At 37.8% G+C, this 21,121-nt stretch overlaps 1 protein-coding gene and 1 long non-coding RNA gene across 4 annotated transcripts; both read left to right on the forward strand.

The window, feature by feature from the left end:
- The first annotated feature begins 311 nt into the window (after positions 1–311).
- Positions 312–5,548, forward strand: LOC112182932. Its single transcript, XR_002929614.2, has 8 exons — positions 312–1,097; positions 1,229–1,291; positions 1,672–1,745; positions 2,212–2,890; positions 3,077–3,250; positions 3,328–4,477; positions 4,666–4,796; positions 4,973–5,548. It is a non-coding gene; the product is annotated as an uncharacterized LOC112182932 (long non-coding RNA).
- A 2,339-nt stretch (positions 5,549–7,887) lies between these two features.
- Positions 7,888–14,865, forward strand: LOC112182931 (U-box domain-containing protein 62). 3 transcript variants are annotated; one of them, XM_040509875.1, is made up of 12 exons: positions 10,975–11,116; positions 11,195–11,275; positions 11,520–11,577; positions 11,897–11,985; positions 12,083–12,178; positions 12,257–12,327; positions 12,938–13,148; positions 13,315–13,500; positions 13,730–13,813; positions 13,908–14,002; positions 14,103–14,259; positions 14,572–14,865. In XM_040509875.1, exons 2-8 carry the CDS (start codon positions 11,216–11,218, stop codon positions 13,396–13,398), a joined length of 669 nt encoding a protein of 222 aa, XP_040365809.1. In that variant the 5' UTR covers positions 10,975–11,116; positions 11,195–11,215; the 3' UTR covers positions 13,399–13,500; positions 13,730–13,813; positions 13,908–14,002; positions 14,103–14,259; positions 14,572–14,865. The 3 variants fall into 3 exon arrangements, with proteins under 3 accessions (XP_040365805.1, XP_024177262.1, XP_040365809.1); XM_040509871.1 differs by lacking the exons at positions 12,083–12,178; positions 12,257–12,327; positions 12,938–13,148; ... (3 more) ...; positions 14,103–14,259; positions 14,572–14,865 and having other exon boundaries at positions 7,888–11,116; positions 11,524–11,577; positions 11,897–11,984; XM_024321494.2 differs by lacking the exons at positions 11,897–11,985; positions 12,083–12,178; positions 12,257–12,327; ... (4 more) ...; positions 14,103–14,259; positions 14,572–14,865 and having other exon boundaries at positions 7,888–11,116.
- The last annotated feature ends 6,256 nt before the right edge of the window (positions 14,866–21,121 follow it).

The following is a 21,121-nucleotide window of genomic DNA, read 5'->3' on the forward strand; positions in this document are numbered from 1 at the left end:
TCTCGGTTGATGGGTGTTTGTGGCACATATACCTCAGTCAGACTGCTAGTAGTTTTTAGTAAAGCGAGGCAGATTGCCATAATTTTTCTGGTTATTTGGGTGCATCTACGCTAGAGCTCAAGCAGCTAAAGCCCCACCAAATCACACGTACATTTGCTTAGTTACTTACTTGCTTATAGATAAGAAAGGCTTCATTCACTTTTGTTTCCCTTGTCCAGTAAGAGATTCACTTTTCCAGAGGATGGGGAAATTGATCATGCATTCAATATTTGATTGGAAGCACAGCTCAACTTCTAAACAGGTAACACTGCCTTGTGTCTAACTCTGTAATCAGCATATATTTGCGATAGTTTCTCTGGTGTACCTAGGTTGTTCTTGTGTCCCTTTAGCTGGTTTGACTTATATCTTCATTGCGTATAATATTCTGCTTCCTTTGGTGTTCTCTAGAATTGATTATTTTCACTCAATTTAGGTTAGCAGTCCTCTAATTTTGTATGTATTTTAGAGGATATATGTAGAGTTCAGATTGAACTTGAAGCCTTTAGAATCGCGTTGGAGTTGCAAAACTGATGGGATGCTGCTCTGGTAAGCTAACACACCTTTATATCATAACTATCGCCTTGAGGCAGGGATGTAGTGAAACTGCTGTTACTCGTGAGTTGGGTTGCACTGCTTTACATTTTTTTGTCAATTTTTTTTTGCGACAGCTGGGAAATTGCCTTACGTTTCAGAATCTTCAGTGTACTCTTGATTCCTTTCAGAAAACGATACACATGAAGATATGGGAACCTCATTCTAGAAATTTATTTCAACAAAATTCCATCTGCAAAAGATGCATACCTCCTGTTGCTCTGTTTTTCCCTCATCATTTATTTGTTTTTCGTTTAATCCCTCATCCATTTTCTGGAACCATAACACAGACGAAAATGCAAATGTCATGACAACTCTAGGAAACCAACAGATATGATGAAAGAAATTAAATCTCTCCCGAGAGAAAACCAGCAGCTCCTCTGGCAATTGCTTAGAATTTTCTTCTCAAGGGACATGGTGCTCAAGCAAAGTTTGTGTAATGGAACAATGTCACAGAAAACCCTTTGGTTAGCACCATAACATAGCAATGTCTCCTTACAAATCACAAGCTTGCATGTATAGAATTGATTATTTTCTTTTACAAATCACACTCTTTGGGAAACAAATGAATGAATGATCATCTTCTACCTATTTGCAGAGATGGAGCAAAATGATCTTGCTTCGAAAATTTGATTGGAAGCCCAGCTTATCTTCTTAGCAGGTCTCACTTCCCTTCTCTAACTTTCAAATCAACATTAGTAAAAAAAAAAAAAAAAAAACATTAGTCATTTGTCTCCTTTGCCAAAAAAAGACGAGGAAAAAAAAAAAAAAAATTTGTCCCACAAATTTCCAGTTCTACCCCAACACTGTAATTAGAACAAAGAAATACAAGAGAAAAAAAAAATCAGAAAGTTAGGAAAACGACAACTACATGAATAAGATGGTTTGACAGTTTGACTCCATTTGACATCCTACGGGGAGTTGTTGATGAATTCGAACAAGACAGTCATAGATTTCATTATGTTTGCTTCAGTTTCTTGGAAAATTTCTATAAATAAACAATTTTTTAGGTGAAATTATCGTCAAATTTGGCTCTTGCAGATTTGGTTGGGGTCAGTGACGGAGATGATAATAAGATTCCGGTGGCCGGAACTGACAGTGGAGACTACATTGAGGTAATCAAGTTGTATAATTGAAGTAGTTATGGTGTGACATTGACGCGGAAAGAAATGCTTGAGAGAATGAGTTGCTTAAGTAAACTCTCAAGTGTTTGATTTTCGCTGGGTTGTCCTGGTCTTATGTGTTTGCAAATTCCCATTGGGTCAATGAAAACTATAATCTGTTCCCAGTACACATATGTGAAACAGGGTTAGTTAAAGTAAAGAGAAATTTCATATCTTTATTGTTTCCAGTTGGGGGACATTGATATTGTCTTTGGAGAACAGTTTGTGATTTATCGTCCTTTTTTTTACTTTACTGGTTATCATTTCTGCCTTATTAGACCTAGGGACAGTAATAGTTGAAAAGAAAAGAAAAAGAAACAACTACATTACATTCCCACTAATTTGCTGTCTCTAATCTTCTGTTTTGAATTATGATTGGTTTCTCTTCTCCTTTTTCTTTTTTTCTTCAAACTCCCAGATTTCTTGGTTCAAGCAGCACTCTGCACCAACTGCTGGTATCAGTTTCTCACCATCTAATTACAAGGGGGCATAAGTAATATTGACTTATACATTTTCATTCCTTATGTTATAAGACTAGGAGGCTATTTTATCATGCTGTGGTGTAGTGAATCTTTCATGGTCGGAAATGCTTTCTGATTTCAAAATACTTTCCCTTGACAGATGTTTGTTAGTGTGGAGCTTGATAAAAAATTGTCTAGTCAAAATGCCTGGTAAGGTATTAGTTATGCATTCTGATATTCAAAATACATTTTTTCTTGACAGATGATTGTATGGTCAAAATGCCTGATACGTTTCAGATTTTTCAATTTACTTTAGAAGAGACTCTTGATTCCTTTCAGATATCGGTACACGAGATATGAGGAACCTTCATATAGAAATTTTGTTGTTGGCACAGACTATAGTTATTCTATCTTTGAACATAGTCTGCATAAATAACAATATTTTTTTGTTCAGCCAAAGATCTGAATTTTTATATTGTCAGAATGTTTCATAAATTTGTGGTACTAATCAATTGCAGTAGTCATCAGGATGTTACAGGTCTCTGCTGGCAAAGGTCAAAATCAATTGTTTACTAGCTTGGTGTCTAAGTCAGATACATCAACTGCCACAGAATCAGGGTTCTTCCAGCAATGAACGTAAGAATATCTTTGATTTATTAGAAAATTTATTGCCTTATGTAGCATATAAGGAGGCTCTTTTATGAATAATAGTAAAAAGGGTGATGGAACTCATCAGTAGAAGCCATTTCAGGAGTTTATCATGCTGGCTTTGTTCTGCCATACTAGATTATTATAGTTCACTCAGTGACAATACTTGTACAGGGAGGAACCTCAGAACTGCGGAAGGCCCCTGAACAAGATGTGAGCAGGGAATTCCTTTACGTTTCAAATTTTCAATTTACTTTAGAAGAGACTCTTGATTCCTTTCAGAAATCGGTATGCGAAGACATGAGGAACCTTCATATAGAAATTTTAAGACAATTCAACATGCAAGCGGTATGCATCTGCTATAGCTCTTGTTGTCCCCTTTTTGTTTTCATTTTTCTCATTCATTTTCTGGAACCATTACACAGATGGAAATGTCAACTGTGACGAGTAAAATTCTAGCAAACCAAGCTGAGGTCTGGAAGAAGTTAATCTCTCTGGAAAGAAAACCAGCAGCTTCTGCAATTTTTTTAGCACTGGTGAAGATTGTATTTAGTGTTAATGATTTGTTGTGCGGATTGGAATATGTCTGCTGTTTGTGTTGTACAATTTGCCTTTCATTTATGGGCTTTTGTTCTCTAGGTACATTTGAATTGCTGAAATGATGTTGTTTGGGATTCGGTTGTTTCTTTCCTAGTTTTAGGTTTTCGTATTCTGGGGATTTTATCAAGTAATGACATGTTTGACAAGTTGTACATCACAGTGGAACATCATGTGGCTTTAATGTTCACTACCAAACATGCCATTGCTGAACTCGTTTTTCGCCTGAACGACCCCCTCCTCCTTTTTCTTCCTCGTTTTGTCAATTATACTTTCTCAGGTATGTCTTCCTTAATTAAACAATCTATATGTTCAGAAACAATTCTAATTATTGAACTTGAATGGTATATGGTTTTATATAGATAGGTTAGGATTGTGTAGAAACTTTCATTATGTTCAAATCTGGAAAATCAGAATAGTTAGCATGTCAAATCCACTTCAGCAGATGGGGAAGGCCCCTATGCTTGAATCTGAACTGTGTTCTACCTCCCACCCAGAAATCCTGAGAGAATGAACAACAAATCTGATTTTAGTGTCAGTACGTCCCTAGGTTGCTTCCATGTGCTTGTTGCTAACTAGATTCTAGCAGTATGTCAAGTAAACAAGTTACCTCCAATTCCATGTACGCTCTTAACAGAATTCCGATTCACATCCTCTCTGTGTTCAGATGATGAGCATCACATTTTTTGTAAATATAAAAAAAGAAGAAGCTAGCGCATATACCTCAGTCAGACTAAGTAAAGCGTGGCAGATTGCTTTATTTTTTTTTGTTATTTGGGTGCACCTAGGGTAGAGCTCAGTCAAGCAGCTAAGGCCACACCAATCACACGTACACTTGCTTAGTTGCTGCTTGTAGATAAGAAAGCCTTCATTTACTTTTATTTCCTTTGTCAAGTAGGAGATTCTCTTCTGCAGGGGATTGAGCAAATGATCATTCATCCAATATCTGGTTGAAATTTCACCTCAACTTCTAAACAGGTAAAACTTCTATGTGTCTAACTTTGTAATCAGCATTTATCACTATATACTCGGGATAGTTTCGTTGGTGTCCCTTCTGCTGATTCTGACTCATATCTTCATTGCTTGTAATATTCTGCTTCCCCTGGTGTTGAGTCGAAGTGAATATTTTCATGTTACTAAATCCTTTAATTTTGTATATATTGTAGAAGAATGCAGAGCTCGTATTGAAGGTTGAAGCACTTTGAATCGCCTTGTAGTTGCAAATCTGATGGAATGCTACTCTGGTAAAATATCATAACTGGTGCCTTGCAACAGAGTAGTGAAGCTTCTGTTACGTGTGAGACATTATCTGACGAAATGTCTACTTCCCTTTTACATTGAATTTTCTTTTTGTCATTAATTAGAGAACAGTTTGTCTGGTATTTGTACTACTGGCTTTCGTTCAACATCTTTCGGCTAATCGCATGAGTCTAACTTTAGCATCACCGTGACCTAATTTTTGTGGTTATTCAGATGCACCCAGGTGAGGCTGATTGAGTCAAGTGGCTGGGGTACCAATCAGACTGACGACTTTATCACTCTTGTTTCCTTCGTTCACTTGGAGATTCCCTTTTGGAGAGGATGGGGAAAATGAATATCCAATATATGATTGGAATCCCAGCTGAGTCACTTCCCTATGTCCCCTGGCATCAAAGGAATCATGGGACAGAGCGACAACATGTCAACATCACAGTACTTTTATAGGGGAGGACAAAAGGAGCCTCAGAATTTCAAGAGACCCCTAAACAAGCTGCACAAATGGGAAATTGCTTTACATTTCTACTTCTCTAGATTCCCTGGGAAATTGCTCTCTTTGTTCCCTCATCGGTTTTTCTCTTTCGTCAAGTTCCTCATCCATTTCATCTGCAAGGAGTAAGGATTGCCTCTAACGACTATGGAAATTGATCAGCTCACAACAAAGGAAATTCAATAATGACAAATTAGTTTCATTGCTAAACTGTATCATCATTCCACCCAAAATATATTTAATTATGCATCTCCATAGACATTATACATGGTTCTTGAGATTATTGGATTAATTAATTTCATATTTTGCATACATATCAATCATACTCTCAATTATGCATGATGACATGACCAAAGTGCCAAAAACAATCCAGGCAATCTTTTCCCCTTTATCCCCGGAAAGATCACTGCTTCCAGATTCTCTTTACTTTTCATATCACTCGGAAAAAGTATTGAAAGAATAGAGATCTCTTTTTATCTCTTCAATAATTCATTTTGGTCCCTGAAGCTCCAAAGCAGCTGAACATCAAATATTTAAAGCAAATCCAATCCATGTTGATGCTACAAAGGGCCAACTACTAGAGTCTGCACTCAGAAGAGACCAAAACACAGCGTGTCACCACTCACTAGCGCATTGCTTTTGCCACAATCATTCATATTCCTGGGAACAAATTCTATCATCTTTACTTTAAAGCCGAAAGCACGAGTCCCACATACAAGACACATCATCAAGCTCTTGTTAGATGGAGGTTTTCGGTCATGATGTTCAAGTTGCTTTCTTATCCCAGCTCGCATTCGTTCTCTTTTTGTTAATTCAACTCACATTTAGGTGCCAAAAGTATCGTTATAGTATCTTCAAGGAAGCCCTGATGGTCAAAGATTTAGGGTCAAGATTTTACTACAGTAACCGGATAACCGGATCCGGCTCCTTTAAAGTGAGGAGAGTGTGAATTTACTTCAATTTCATGAAATTTTGACTCTTTATCTAATCTAACGGTTTTAATAAATGACACATCACCCTTCCACTAATTTTTAATATTTTGTCTAACTCTCAATTAACTTACCGTTAACTCTAGAAAAAAAAAAAATACTCCTCTGCATCCAATTCCTTCTTTGTACGTGCTTTCTTTCTATTTCTCTTCCATGCCCTAATCATGGAATGACTTCTCGCATTTGAGTTAATCAATAAATGGTCTTCTTATTTCTAACCACGTCAAAAGGTATGTATGTTATGCAGGTATACATGTGTGTGTGTGTGTGAAGGTTTAGTATGTATATATATGGTGGTTGTTTACATGCTCTGTTTTTTGTTTTCATCAACAATTTCTTAAAGGAACGAGAAGAACCCTGAATAGGGCTTTGATGAAGTTCAAAACACGTAATCGCAAGTCTTTTGCCAATTTGCCTGGCCTCATTCCTTAGTCCACAATTTTTTGCAATGATTTGTTTCTTTGGTAATCTCTCTGCTCTGAAGTCTTAACTAAGAAGTGGGGAAATATAGAATCGATTATGTCATATCCTGTCCTGTTTAATTGTGAAAGAGACACAAATGAGGCCCTCCAATTGTTGTATGGGAAAACAAGAAGTTTTAAGAGTGATCATCGTTGCTATTGCTTAACTAAATACAAAACTTTAATTGTTAAAGCTATTGTTTAACCATTCAATCGTTGCTGCAATTTATGCGAAATTTAATCGCCAGTCGAACTATAAATTTGCGTCGACGCAGCGCGCCACTGCTTGTGCGTTTAAGCTTGCATCATCGCTGGCATTGAACCACTGAGCCCGGCGACCGTAGCCTCCATGAAATCAGAAGCTACTCATTCACTCACTCTGCTCGCAGAAACCCTAGGGTTAGTTAGCTCGAGGAGGGAGATATAAGGACCTGGAATTTCAGGAATTAGCGAGAGGAATGAAGCTGAAACGGTAAATGGAGTTGGGAAATAGAGAAAGGGGGAAGTATGTATCAGTGACATTTTGGGGAGAAATAGAAATAAGAAGACTATGATTAACACAAGTGCAAGAAGTCATTCCATGATTAGGGCGCAACCATGGAATCAAAGAGAAATAGAAAGGAAGCACGTACAAAGAAGGAACTCGACACAGAAGAGAAATCCCCAACTCTTTTTTTTTTTTTGAGTTAACGGCAAGTTAATTGGGAGTTAGACAAAAGATCAAATATTAATAGAAGAGTGATTTGTCATTTATTAGAACCGTTAGATTAGACAAAGAGTTCATGTTTTATGAAATTGAAGTAGAACTCACACCCTCCTCACTTTAGAGGAGCGTAATCCACAGTAACCGGAGAGGGAAATGAGAGGTGTGTGTCTTCAAGATGTAGCGAACCAGTTACAAGGACTTGTATCAATCATACTCCGAATTATATCTGCTATATTAGAAGAGTATAGACACTTTTTATCTCCTCAACAATTCATTATTGGTCCATGACACTCCAAAGCAAAATTAACATCAAATCTCATCCAGCACAGAAACGTTGATGCCAGTCATGCCACAAAGGGCCAACTACAGTCTTTTTTGATGAGAGGCCAACTACAGTCTGCAGTGAACAAATTCTATACCATTACTTTGATGTCTTTACACTAAAAGATACGAAATGACCAAAAGTGAAAGTTATTCAAGAAATATGATTCACACTTCGACAGAAGAAATTGAGTGTCAGTGGTGTCAAAAGTGCAATCACTGCTTTAGTAAAAGTCGCGTGACCCAAAATGTAAAAATGTAGCTGATGTGAAGCTATCAGGCCACAAATTGAGCTGAGACATTAAGGCCCCACATTAGGCTGAGACGATTAATGCGAGATATAAACTTGGGATAGCACACGCCAGTTCTATACTCCTCCATATTTCTCCTTTTTTCCACTTTCATTCCCGATCAGACCTTGAAGTAAGGACATGGCTGAAGCACTGGTGAACGTTCTCCTAGAGCGTTTGGCTACGATCACCCTTGACAAGATCCGAGGAGAGTTCAAATTGGTCACTGGGGTTGAGATAGAAGTTGAGAATCTCACCAGCAACCTCAAAGCTATTCAAGCTGTGCTCAAGGATGCAGAGCAGAGACAAGTCACCGAGGCCAGTGTGAGACTTTGGCTGGATAAACTGAATGAAGTTTCATACGAGATGGATAACGTGTTGGATGAATGGATCACTCAAGTTCGAAAGAGACAGATGGAGAAAGAAGAAAAACATGCTCTTGCTATTGCAGAGAAGGTACGTTCCTCTGCCTCCTCTTTCTTTTCTTGTAGCAAGATCAAGCGGTTAAATCATCGTGGCGGAATTGCTGGGAGGATTAAAAAGCTAAATGAAAGATTAGCTTTGATTGATCAGGAAAAACAAAGATTCAACTTTCAAAACAACACTGAAAGAGGTCCTGAAATACCTCGACAAGAAACTACATGCTTTTCCAGTGATAAGATATTTGGTCGAGAAAATGAAAAGAGCATTATACTTAGCAAGTTGCTGAGTGAGAGTAGTCCTGATTGGAAGGTCCCTCTTATCATCCCTATTGTAGGAATGGGGGGAATGGGGAAAACAACTCTTTCCCAAGAAGTCTATAATGACCAAAAAGTGAAAGCCCGTTTTGATAAGAGAGTATGGGTTTGTGTGTCGGACCCTTTTGATGAGATCAAAATTGCTAGAGCTATTGTCGAAGGTCTAAATAATGATAATACTTCAAAATTTTCAAATAGCTTGCAAATTTTGATGCAACATATACAGAGATTGATTAAGGGACAAAAGGTTCTCCTTGTCTTAGATGATGTGTGGAACCCAAGAAAAACTCAGTGGGAAGAATTAATTAAACCTTTTTGCCGGGGCGATGTGTGTTGTCGTTGCCAGGGTTGTCGTTGCCAGGCCCCTGTGGGTGGTCGTTGCCAGGGCGCTGTGGGTGGTGGTTGTTGCCAGGGCGCTGTGGGTTGTAGTTGTTGCCAGGGCGCTGTGGGTTGTAATTGCCAGGGCGATGTTTGCCAGGGCGCTGTGGGTTGTAGTTGTAGTTGCCATGGCGCTGTGAGTATTAAAGTACTAGTGACTACTCGAAATGAGGAAGTTGCTACTCTGATGAAAGCAACTGATCATGTGATCTATATGAAGCAGTTGAGTGAAGAACTTTGTAGGTCATTGTTTTATTACAACGCAGGCAGAGACATATGTAGTGAGTCTAAAATGTTTCAAGATGTTGGTGAAAAAATTGTGAAAAAGTGTGATGGCTTGCCTCTTGCTGCAAAGACGTTAGGTAGCCTCATGTTTGAGAAAAAAACATTAAAAGATTGGGAAGATGTTTTAAATAGTAAGTTATGGGAGCTAGAAGGTGTGGAACAACAAGTTTTTCTACCGCTATTACTGAGTTATTATGATTTAACCCAAGAAATTAGAAATTGTCTTTTGTATTGTGTTATCTTTCCAAAAGATTATGTGTATGATAGGGATAACTTGGTTGAGCTATGGATGTCTCAATATTATTTGAATGTGGAAGAAAGTAAAGAAATGGAAAGACTTGGTCAGAAGTATTTTAATAAATTAGTAATGCGGTCATTTTTTCAAGAAGTTGTGGTGAAAAAATATGGGGAAACAAAGTGCAAAATACATGATATTATACATGACTTTATGTCTTACATGACGAAGAAAGAATGTTTAATTTTGGATCGTGGGGCAGAAGTTGGGCCAAAGGTTCGTCATTTGACTTTGATAAATGATTTATTTGCTTTCCACATTGATCCAAATTCTCGCAGCTGTGAAAATTTGCGTACCCTCGTAGTTTTGGGTTATCATGGTGTCGGGAGACCCGGAGAAGGGATTGTGCAGTGGAAATATGTTAGGACATTAACCTGGTTGGAAAGTAGGATTCGGGCAATTCCGATAAGTGGATTGATCCACCTGAGGTATCTTGATTTATCGGGGAGCAGTGTATTGGAGGAAGTAGAATTGGGTAGCTTATACAATCTGCAGACCTTGCGACTTGTTGATTGCCATCGCCTCAAGAAAGTAGAATTGGGAAGGCTAATTAACTTGAGGCATCTTAGTGTCCGCGGCTGTAAGGATCTAAAGCTAAGGGGAATAGAGAGACTAACAAATCTGCAAACGCTAGATGAGTTTTATGTCCAAGCTGGTGATGAAGGAAACAAGTTGGAACATCTGATAAACTTGAACCAGCTTCAAGGACGTCTTACTATTACAGATCAGGGAGGACCAGGACCGGGAGCGGGAGATGCAGCCATCATGGTTAATAAGGCGCACCTCCTTCATTTGGTCCTAGATGTTCTGTTCGATTGGCGATGGGAACTAACGGCCCTACAACCACCTCCAGGCTTGGAATCTTTGAGTATCCATGGCTGTATCTTGTCGACCGATTGGTGGTCGTCTTTACACAACTTGAGACTGCTTACAGTTTCATGGTGTGGCTTCCTGCCTTCTTTAGGAAATCTGGCATCCCTTGAATCATTGTATATAGAACAAGTTTCTGTAACAAAGGTAGGAGTTGAGTTTTTGGGAATACATGATCATGATCAATCGGAACCTAGCTGGAGGAGGCAAACGTCATTCCCGAAATTGAAGCAACTCACCTTCGACGACATGCCTAACTGGAAAGAGTGGCAAGGAGTGAAGGAGGATTCAGAGAAGATGGCAATAATAATGCCATGCCTTTCCGAGTTGACAATTTATAGATGCATTTGGCTAGAAGCACTGCCGGAATTCCTGTGGAAGACACCACTTCAGAAATTGCACATCAGGTATTCACCAATTCTCCAGAACCTATACAAACAAGGAAAAGGTGAGCAGTGGGCCAAGATTTCTCACATCCCAACCATCTATAAATGTTGAGATACAGGAAGAAGAACCCTGAAGATAAGATTGAAAAAAGGTATGTATGTTGCACCTTCAATAATATTTCATAGTTACAGTTACTTTATTTCATTAATTGGGGAATCTTGCTTGGCAGCGGAGAGCTCCTAGCTAGGAAATGATATTGCCTTGTGGGCATTCATTTGGAGCGGGTGGAGTACAGCAAGTTATCACAATGGTGAGCTCCTAGAAAATACAATTCTCTCTTTATGCATGCGAGGAGAGCTTAGGGTTTTTTTCATCTTATATCTACCCCATCCTTTTTGTTATTGTTTTTTGTGTTCTAGCATTCGGCAAAGAGAGGTACTAACTATATATGGTTTTGGAAAGATAATATTTGCGTGTATCAGATCAATATCCCTTTATGCTGTTTTGATTGTCAAATTGAATCTTTGTTCTGTTTTTTCTTAATGTGTTGTCGGAAAGCGTGCTTCACCTGTTCTCAGTCAATTTCAGAAGACTCAATTGCTCCAAATCTCTGTAAGTCAAAACATGTTGTTGAAGATCTACTTCTACTTTATAGTTTCCAAGTTAATATTTGGCCTTGTCTTAGTACTAAACATTGATTAACTTGTAATGTTTCACATGCTCATATTATGAGGGACAGCTATTACATTATTTTAATGCATCTTAATTCTATTTGTTCCACGCTGAACTCCTCTATGCCAAAACTGGCATACCAGCATCTCATAAGGTTTCTTTCATGGCTAAATAAGAAGGAAAACATGAATTTACTTCCAGATGTAAAATGGAGAAGGTTCATATGTTATAAACTCATTTTGTTGTTTTAAATGTGCAGCTCTTCGAAGTGCTGTGCAGGCATTCCGTCATGAAGAGGAGTTACACTTCTATCTCTCATCCAAAAGGAAAAGAGAAAGGCCTGACCAGGTTTGTGTTTCAATGCTTCAAATCGTGACACAAGTAATTTTCCTAGTTATAAGGTATCACAGTTTTGAAACTAACGATATTTTTTCTTCTCTTATAGGACAGGGGTGGTTATGGTGATTTAGCACTCACGCATCCTCCAAGGGGTAGAGGTGTTCAATTTCCATTTCTTATGACAAATCGAGTTATTATAAAGGTTGATAGAATCCTAAGCTTGCCTCTAAATTATTGTTCATTGTTTGTTCTAACTAATTTCTGAGTGAAATTGTCACAGGGTAATAAAAGGACACCACAACGCTTTGTTGGGCGTGAGGCAGTTGTTACAACACAATGCTTAAATGGATGGTTAGTCATTTCTCTGACTTCTATTCCGATTTTATATTACAATTTCAGCCTTTTTCAAGGAGAGCTCTATCTTCATTTTGGACTTCTCCTTTTTCTTCAATGCGAGCAAATGTGATGGAATAACTTCATTTTGTGAATTTTGAATTACTTATGCCGCATTTCTTTGGATTTAATGCTAAAAATGGGGATGAATAACAAGGAAGGATTCATGTAATGATTAGTGACCCCCGGTATGTTCGGGCCCAGAACAACTTAATGGGTTGAGAGTAAAGTTTAGTTATCCTTTGGGCTTTGCTTGTGAAATTGAACTCCTTGTCTGTACATGTGATTCATTCTTGCTTAGAATGCTGGAAGTATGTTGAATTTATGTTTATTGTTGTCTAGTTAATAACAGTACTTATATATGAGGGATGTTAGTTATATCAGTAGACCTTCTGTCTGAGAAATAGTGTATCCTGCATCATACCTGACAAAGTTAATCCAGAGATGCTGCACTAAATTAGCTTATAATATATGTAGTGGAATCTAGTAACTCTCTTGCCTTGAATTATTTTTCTCAAGCGAGATCCCAGCTTATAATTGTTGCCACTAAACCCATATGCTGCAACAGGCATGTGGTAAAGACATTGGATAATGCAGAGAGCGTAAAGTTGCAGTATCACTCACTTGCAAAGGTATCAGATGATTCATCATCCAAGGCCCTGCCAAGCAATATACATGATATTATACATGACATTATGTCCTCTATGACGAATAAACAATGTTTGATTGTGAATGTTGGGGAATTTGGGCCATCTTTCCTCCCGAGAGTAAATGAAAAGGTTCGTCATTTGACTCTAATAAATTTCTTTCCTTCCCACAATTTGGATTATTTTTGCAGCTGTGAAAATTATCAAACATAGTGTGATAACTACAGTAACTTTATTTCATATATGGGCTCTTTATAAATTAGACTTCAACATTCTGGTCTTACCGTTTTAGTTGTAGGGATCAATGGGTCTGAGGTTCTCTCTCAAAGAATCCATCTTCAAGCAGAGACTGTTCCAAGTGAAGAAAAATGGATCTATGTAATTATTGGAGGGCACAAGGACTCAAAGATCAGGCATTCCACAAGTCAAACTGTCAAAGGCTCAAAGATTGATTCAGCAGGGGCTTGTGTTCTTCAAGATACAGGTAACTGCAGAGCATTATGATTATACCTATATATAAGAAAGATTAAAACAGGTTAAAGTGTCAACATTTCAAACTCAGTCATCTATCCACATATCACTTATTTGGAGAGTAGAAAAAGAGCCACATACTGTGGCAAAAGGATTATCTTTAATTTTTATCTCCAATGCTATGATTTTCATTTTTGTTCTCGACCTAGCTATTAGTAAACTTCTATGAGGCTTGTATGCAGGAAATTATGATTCATGGTATATAGCTGAAAAGATCATTGGACTTTTAAAGACAAGATGGTTCTCCCCCTCAGCTTTGTATTTCTGTACGTTGACAAATTTGCAATCTATCTTTTGATAATTTGTAATTCATGAGTACCTTCTTTCAATTCAAGTTATACTTAAAGTCCTCTATTGTAGATGAGAACCGCACCAGGCTATTTGTACTGCTCACAGTGAAGTTGGATGCAGACCTATATGCAGATAATGTAGTTGTCAAGCTGATGGAATATTGTGTAAGCTCCTTGCCTATATGTAGATTGTATCATGACTTGAAGTTCTTGGTTTTTGATTGGAGTGATTAGTTATGTCATGGAAAACCTTTTGGTTAATAAGATGTTCCAAGGTTGGAGCTTAGTCAAGCAGCTGAGCATCTCTTCAAGTATCTGGACTTCTACTTGAAATTATTGGAAAGCTGTGCAAGGCTGTAAAAATGAGATTTCTTGGGAGAAAGTTTGTGCTAACTTGTCTCCCATTCTGCTGATCTGTATAGGTACAACATTATTTTGTTCCTCATGTTTGATATGTGGATAATATTGTCTTCTTTTCCATTCTTTCTTTTGTTTGTTAAATCGGACATGACTTTGGGATAAAGACCTTCTCATATGTCACGACTATAATTTATGGTTCCCTTTGTTGTTGCATCCTGCTATAGAAATTCTAAAGTTGCACCTTTTAGTATATCCCATAATAATTAGTAATCAACAAGGAAAGGTAAAGTGAAATAAGTTCACAAAAACTACTTGATTGTAAAACCATTATACATTGAATCAGCTGGGAGATTAATCTTTTGACTATCATGCAGAAGCATAGGAGATCACCAAAAACCACGCAGAAAATATGTTCTTGAAGCACTGACGAAACCATGATGGTACTGCAAGGTCACAGATTTTTCTTATATTCATTCTTCTTCATCTGATGCATGAACACGACTCTGTATCAAGTACACCCACATTCGTACACTTTCGGTCTTATCATTCCATCCACTCTATATGGCCATGAAATTGCTGATGGATTGCAATCAGCATTTTGAGTAGAAAATTTAGGTGAGGCCTCAACATTGTGATGACGATACTTGTCAAGAGACGATGCAGCTCAGGTCCTCTTTATGTTGTGTAGAAATTTCCAGATACTTAATTGTAAAAAATCTTTAGGTTATAGTTAAGTCCTCCAACTATCTATCCATTGCAGAAGAAAATCACACCAGGATACATTTACAGTTCACATTGAAGCTCGAAGCATTTAGATTGGTATTGGCATTATAAAGCTTATGGGATGCTACTCTGGTAAGCTCTGTATATCACAACTTAATGTTCTCGGTTGATGGGTGTCTGTGGCACCTATACCTCAGTCAAGACTGTGACTAGTTTTTAGTAAAGCGTGGCAGATTGCCATAATTTTTTATGATTATTTGGGTGCACCTAGGGTAGAGCTCAAGCCGGTAAGGCCCACCAATCACACCTACACTTTCTTAGTTGCTTGTAGATAAAAAAGCCTTTATTCACATTTGTCTCCCTTGTCCAGTAGGAGATTCTCTTTTCCAGAGGATGGGGGAAATGATCATGCATCCAATATTTGATTGGAAGCACAGCTCAACTTCTAAAAAGGGAACACTTCCATGTGTCTAACTCTGTAATCAGCATATATTTGTGATAGTTTCTTTGGTGTACGTAGGTTGTTCTTGTATCCCTTTTGCTGGTTTAACTTATATATTCATTGCCCATAGTATTCTGCTTCCTTTGATGTTCTGTAGAATTGATTATTTTCACTCAATTGAGAATAGCAGTGCATCCTCTAATTTACTATGTATTGTAGAAGATAGAATGCAAAGCTCATATTGAAGCTTGAAGCATTTAGAATCGCCTAGTAGTTGCAAAACTGATGGGATGCTACTCTGGTAATTAACACACCTTTATGGCTCTATATCATAACTGGTGCCTTGCAGCGGAGTAGTGAAACTTCTGTTACTTGTGAAACATTATCTGAGGAAATGTATACTTCCCTTTTATATTGAATTTTCTTTTGTCATTAATTAGAGAATAGTTTGTCTTGTATTTGTACTATTGACTTTCAGCGTTATTAGAGAATAGTTTGTCTTGTATTTGTACTATGCATGAGTCTAAGTTGAGCAGCACAATGACTCTTAAGTTTTATGGTTATTCAGATGTACTCAGGTGAGGGCTGATCGAGTCAAGTAGCTGAGGTACAAATCAGACCGAAGACTTCTTCACTCTTGTTTCTTTGTTCACTTGGAGATTCCCTTTCGGAGAGGATTGGGAAAATGAATATCCAATATATGATTGGAATCCCAGCTGATTCACTTACCTATGTCCCCTGGCATCAAAGGAATCATGGGACAGAGTGACAATATCATAGTACTTTTACAGGGAGGACTAAAGGAGCCTCACAATTTCAAAGAGTTATTGGAGTTAAATACAACAAATGCTACTGTATGAAGAGCTATCCTTCCGGTAATGAAGGCATGAGTAACGGATTTAATTTTTATCTAATTCATTTATAAGTTAGCTTTTAAGGAAATTAAATAGATAGAAAATTATAGGTGAGACACTGTTTTAATGCTCTGTAGTACTCTTCATTATATGCTGCCATCCAACTAAAAAACAGTGATTGGCAGCACAAAATTTCCTTTAGAAGTCTGTACAGTAGTATGGCTATCAAATTTTTTGTTAATCTTCTTTCTACTATTTATTTAAAGTATCATCAGCTTGTTACAAATATATGCCGGGAAAGGTCAAAACCTGATCCACTTGTATAACTTCAGCAGACCTTTCTCTATCAATTGCAGAGGATACTTGACATGCATCAAGGTCATTTGTATCTGCTGATAACGTACTTCAAGGATGATATGGTGGTGTTATCCCCTAGCATGGACGTTCATCTGATCACACCTACATTTAATGGTGGTGTTATCCCCTAGCTCAACTTCTAAACAGGTTTTGGTTCCAAAAACAGAGAGCTGAAATGAGAGAACTGTTGACTAGCTTGTTGTTAAAGTCAAATATCAATTGCCACAGCATCAGGGATTGTGCCAGCTACAGAGGTATGCATATCTTTCATTTATCAAAGCGTTGTATAATTTTGCACATAAACAGGCTCTTTGTGATAGATATTATCTTGCATGCTTTCACTTTTCTGTCATTTCGTTCAAATTGAGAAAGAGTGATGCAACTCGTAAGGAGAAGCCATTACAGATGCTTATTAATTAATATAGTTCACTGAATATCTACTGGGAGTAACCTCAAAATTCCAAGAGGCCCCTCAACAAGCTGCAAAGTAGGAATTTGAATTTTCAGATTTTTCATGGTTAGATGAAACTCTTGATTCCATTCAGAAATAAGTATTCTTGAATCCATTCAGAAATCGGTACAGGAGATATGAGGAACCTTGGTATAGAAAGTACAAGACAGTTCCATCTGCAAGAGGTATGTGTCTTTCTATTCCCCAAGTTCTTCGGTTCTTCCCTCAACGTTTTCATTTTCGTATGGTTCTTCACATATTTTCTAGGACCATTACACAGATGAAAATGTACAGTTCTGGAAAACCAAGCAGAGTGGATGAAAGAAGTTAATTCTCTCCGGAAAGAAAATTAGCAGATCCGGCATGCAATTCTCTGAGCCGTGGTGAAGATTGCATTAGTGTTGGATAATTTTTTGGATAGTGCCTGTTGTTTATTTTTTACAATTGAAGACCGAAGAATTTGGGTTTTTTGGGTTTTTTGGGTTTTCAAGGGTAGCTTGTAAAATAGAGGCTATCATGTACATGTTTCTTTCTTTTTTTCCTCTACTTTTGTGGTGTTTGGTACTCTTTTCCCTTTGCTCAGGGTTTTGTCCTTCTGGGTTTTACCTGGGCAAGGTTTTAACGAGGCCATCATTAGCACCCATCTATGTTGTAATCCTTCTAGTCTTAATGAAATCCACCTTGATCAAAAACGAAAAAACTGCCTTTGTGTCCCAGCTTGCATTCTCTCTCTTTCCAGGTTAATTATATGTTCTCAAATTGAAAACGACTTGTTCAACTCGTTTTCACTAATCGCATATTCGCATTATAGTCTGTGGAAGCCCCGATGGCAAGGTTATTCATTATTGCAGATATTTGGTTAAGATCGAAGTTTGAACAGCAAGTAATAGTTAACATCAAGTTTTTTTTTTTTTTAATAATTTTTTTTTATGGGGAAATGATCATTTACCCAATTTCAGTTTAAAAATTGTCCATTTGCTCCACTAACAGTTTTTTAACATTATTTACTCAAAACACTCTAAGAGATTATTTCCCTAATATCCAATTAATTCTTTTTTTTATATTCTTTTTATTTATTTTTGGGACTTTTTTGCCATCTCCTTCTTTCTCACTTAGAGAGAGAAGTCATCCTCCACCTTGCTGTGCTCCGGTGACTAGTGGCCGGCCGTGGACTCCGGTGACCGATGACTGGATTCCGGCAACCGGTCGCCGGAATCCTAAATCCGGCTACTGGATTGGTGACCGGATTCCGGCGTCTTATTTTATTGCCCCCTAATAATGCTCAGTAATCATATTATTGCCCCCCAATAAACATATTATTGCCCTCCAATAATCATATTATTGTACCGGACTGGTGACCGGATTCCGGTGTCTCATTTTGATACAATAGTTAACATCAAGTTACAATAGAGTCATACAGCAAAAATGATTTAAACCGACAAGGTTAGGCCCAAATATTTTACCGACAAAATACTTGAAAACAAACTCATAAGCCCTAGTTGAAATAGAAAGACTGAAACAGTGAAACTTGAAAACTAGTAGTGTTTGCTTCTTTCTTTTTTTCTTCCAAATAATTTGTAGTGGTGCTTAGCTGGCATCGAAGAATCTGCATGTACGCGAAGAAGAGACGTTTCACCGCTGACTCGATACTCTGCATTGCCTGTGATCTCCACCAGTCCCTTCGACCTGAAGCAAAACGACTCCGTATCATCCACCGTTTTGATCTTCAACTGGTTCTTGAGCCGGAGAAAGTCCTCCGGGTCCATCAGGAGGTGAAGGTCCTCGATTTCCGCGAGATGCTTCCAGACGCGCTCGATCAAGTAACAGTCGGTGGCGACTTTCTCGAAATCGTTGGACTCGACGCGGCGGTTCACGCGCTTGGGACTGGAGGACCTACCTGGTGCTATTGCTCTCTTTGTTCCTTCATCGGTTTTTCATTTACTTATGCCTTTCAATTCTTGATTAAACTCAATACATCACCAAAAATATATAACGAATCAGTTTCAAAGACCATATAAATAAACCAGAAGAGATTTTGAAACTGGGGAACAAGTAGCTATGAGTAACGATTGTCTCTAACGGACTATGGAAATTGATCAGCTCACAACGAAGGAATTTCAATAATGACAAATTAGTTTCATTGCTAAACTGTATCATCATTCCGCCCAAAATATATTTAATTATGCATCTCCATAGACATTATACATAGTTGATGAGATTATCGGATTAATTAATTTCATATTTTGCATACATATCGATCATACTGTCAATTATGTATGATGACATGACCAAAGTGCCAAAAACAATTCAGGAGATCTTTTCCCTTTATCCCCACAAAGATCGCTGTTTGTAGATTGTCTTCACTTTTGTTTTACAATAGAAAAAGTATTGAAAGAGTAGAGACCTCTTTTTATCTCTTCAATAATTCATTTTGGTCCCTGACGCTCCAAAGCAGATCAGCATCAAATATCTAAAGCAAATCTAATGCAGCACAGAAATGTTGATGCTACAAAGAGCCAACTACTACAGAATGCACTCAGAAGAGACCAAAACACAGCGTGTCACCACTCAAAGAAGCGCGAGTGGTGAAAATATGTTTTTACTAGGTGTCAAAAGAATCGTTATAGTATCTTCAAGGAAGCCCTGATGGTCATGGTAATACACAAGATTAGTAAGAACATCATGGTAACCAGAGAGGGAAAAGAGAGGTGTGCATGCGTCTTCAAGATGTAGCGAACCAGTTACTAGGACTTGTATCAATCATACTCCCAATTATATATGCTATATTAAAAGAGTATAGACACTTTTTATCTCCTCAACAATTCATTTTTGGTCCGTGACACTCCAAAGCAAAATTAACATCAAATCTCATCATAGCACAAAAACTTTGATGCCACAAAGGGCCAACTACAGTCTGCAGAGAACAAGTTTCGATGAAAACATTTAAAAGATAGGGAAAATCGTCCAAACAGTGTCTGAACTTTTCCAGACTATTAATTTTCATACCTATACTTTGAAAAACATCAAAATGGTATCTGACGATTTAAGCCCGACCCAATTTCCGTACCTGGCAACAGTAATATCGTCAATGGTGTTAACTTTTGAAGGGTAAAAGCGGTACTTCCGAAACAAAAAACTTTTTTTTGGAGTTAACCCTCTTCTTCCAGCTGCTTTCGAATTGTTTTCTTTCTTTCTTTGATAGATTGATTCACTTCAAATGAAGAAAGAAAGAATGAGAAATTGATTTTGATGCAGAGCGGGGTTTTATAATCAGCAGCATGCGAAGCAAGTTGGAGGAGGAGCGACAGTGAAGGCCAAGATTGGGAAGCTGGAAAAGTTCGTCTCCACCTCATGCACCGCCTGCGACATCGACAACCCATTCAGATCCATGACGTCAGCCATCGTCTTCCTCTTGAAGTCAATTGTGCGATGTGGCTTACAAGGCCGGCTCAGATCTCCCCGATTCTGTGGGATGTGGTGTTTGGGGCTCCCATATTGCTTTCGCCGGCAGCTTGAAACCCAGCATACCTTATTGCATAGGAGCATCCGGATTAGATTAAATTGTTTGGCACATGGATGTTTATGGCTTCGAAACGTAGCGACAGCCATAGGACGAGGACAAGGACAATTTAATCAAGAAGATGGTTTCTCTCTATTTCTCTCTCTCTGACCAGAGCTGTGTGGTTATAATGAATGGTATGTTGCTTTTAGTAATTTCTCAATTGTGGAAAAGGTTTGTGATGTAAGACAATAAATATATGATGAATTGGTAACAATGGAAGTCATTTATGGTAATATATATATGTCTTCTTTGACAAGATGAAGACATGATCGGATTACTTTGCCAGCTAAGGTATATGTTGTCTAGTTTATCCTTATTCATAGTAGCTAACCAGGAACATCCACTGAGAGTGATTTAATTTTGAAATTGTATGAACTGGGTATGCAGAAAGTGACTGAAATTAATTAAATTTTACTACTGGAACTTCTGAAAATTATGTAGGTAATACCAAGATATTTCCCTGTATCTGACTTCTTCTTTTCCCTTGGATTTTGTATATTTTTGTTTATCTGATTCTGATTTACGGTTAATGTTA

This window comes from Rosa chinensis, chromosome 1, assembly GCF_002994745.2.
Source record: "Rosa chinensis cultivar Old Blush chromosome 1, RchiOBHm-V2, whole genome shotgun sequence".
Taxonomy (NCBI): domain Eukaryota; kingdom Viridiplantae; phylum Streptophyta; class Magnoliopsida; order Rosales; family Rosaceae; genus Rosa; species Rosa chinensis.

Excerpts from the sequence above, each read along its gene's own strand:
- LOC112182931 (XM_040509871.1), top strand. The coding sequence starts at position 8,155 with ATGGCTGAAGCACTGGTGAACGTTCTCCTAGAGCGTTTGGCTACGATC.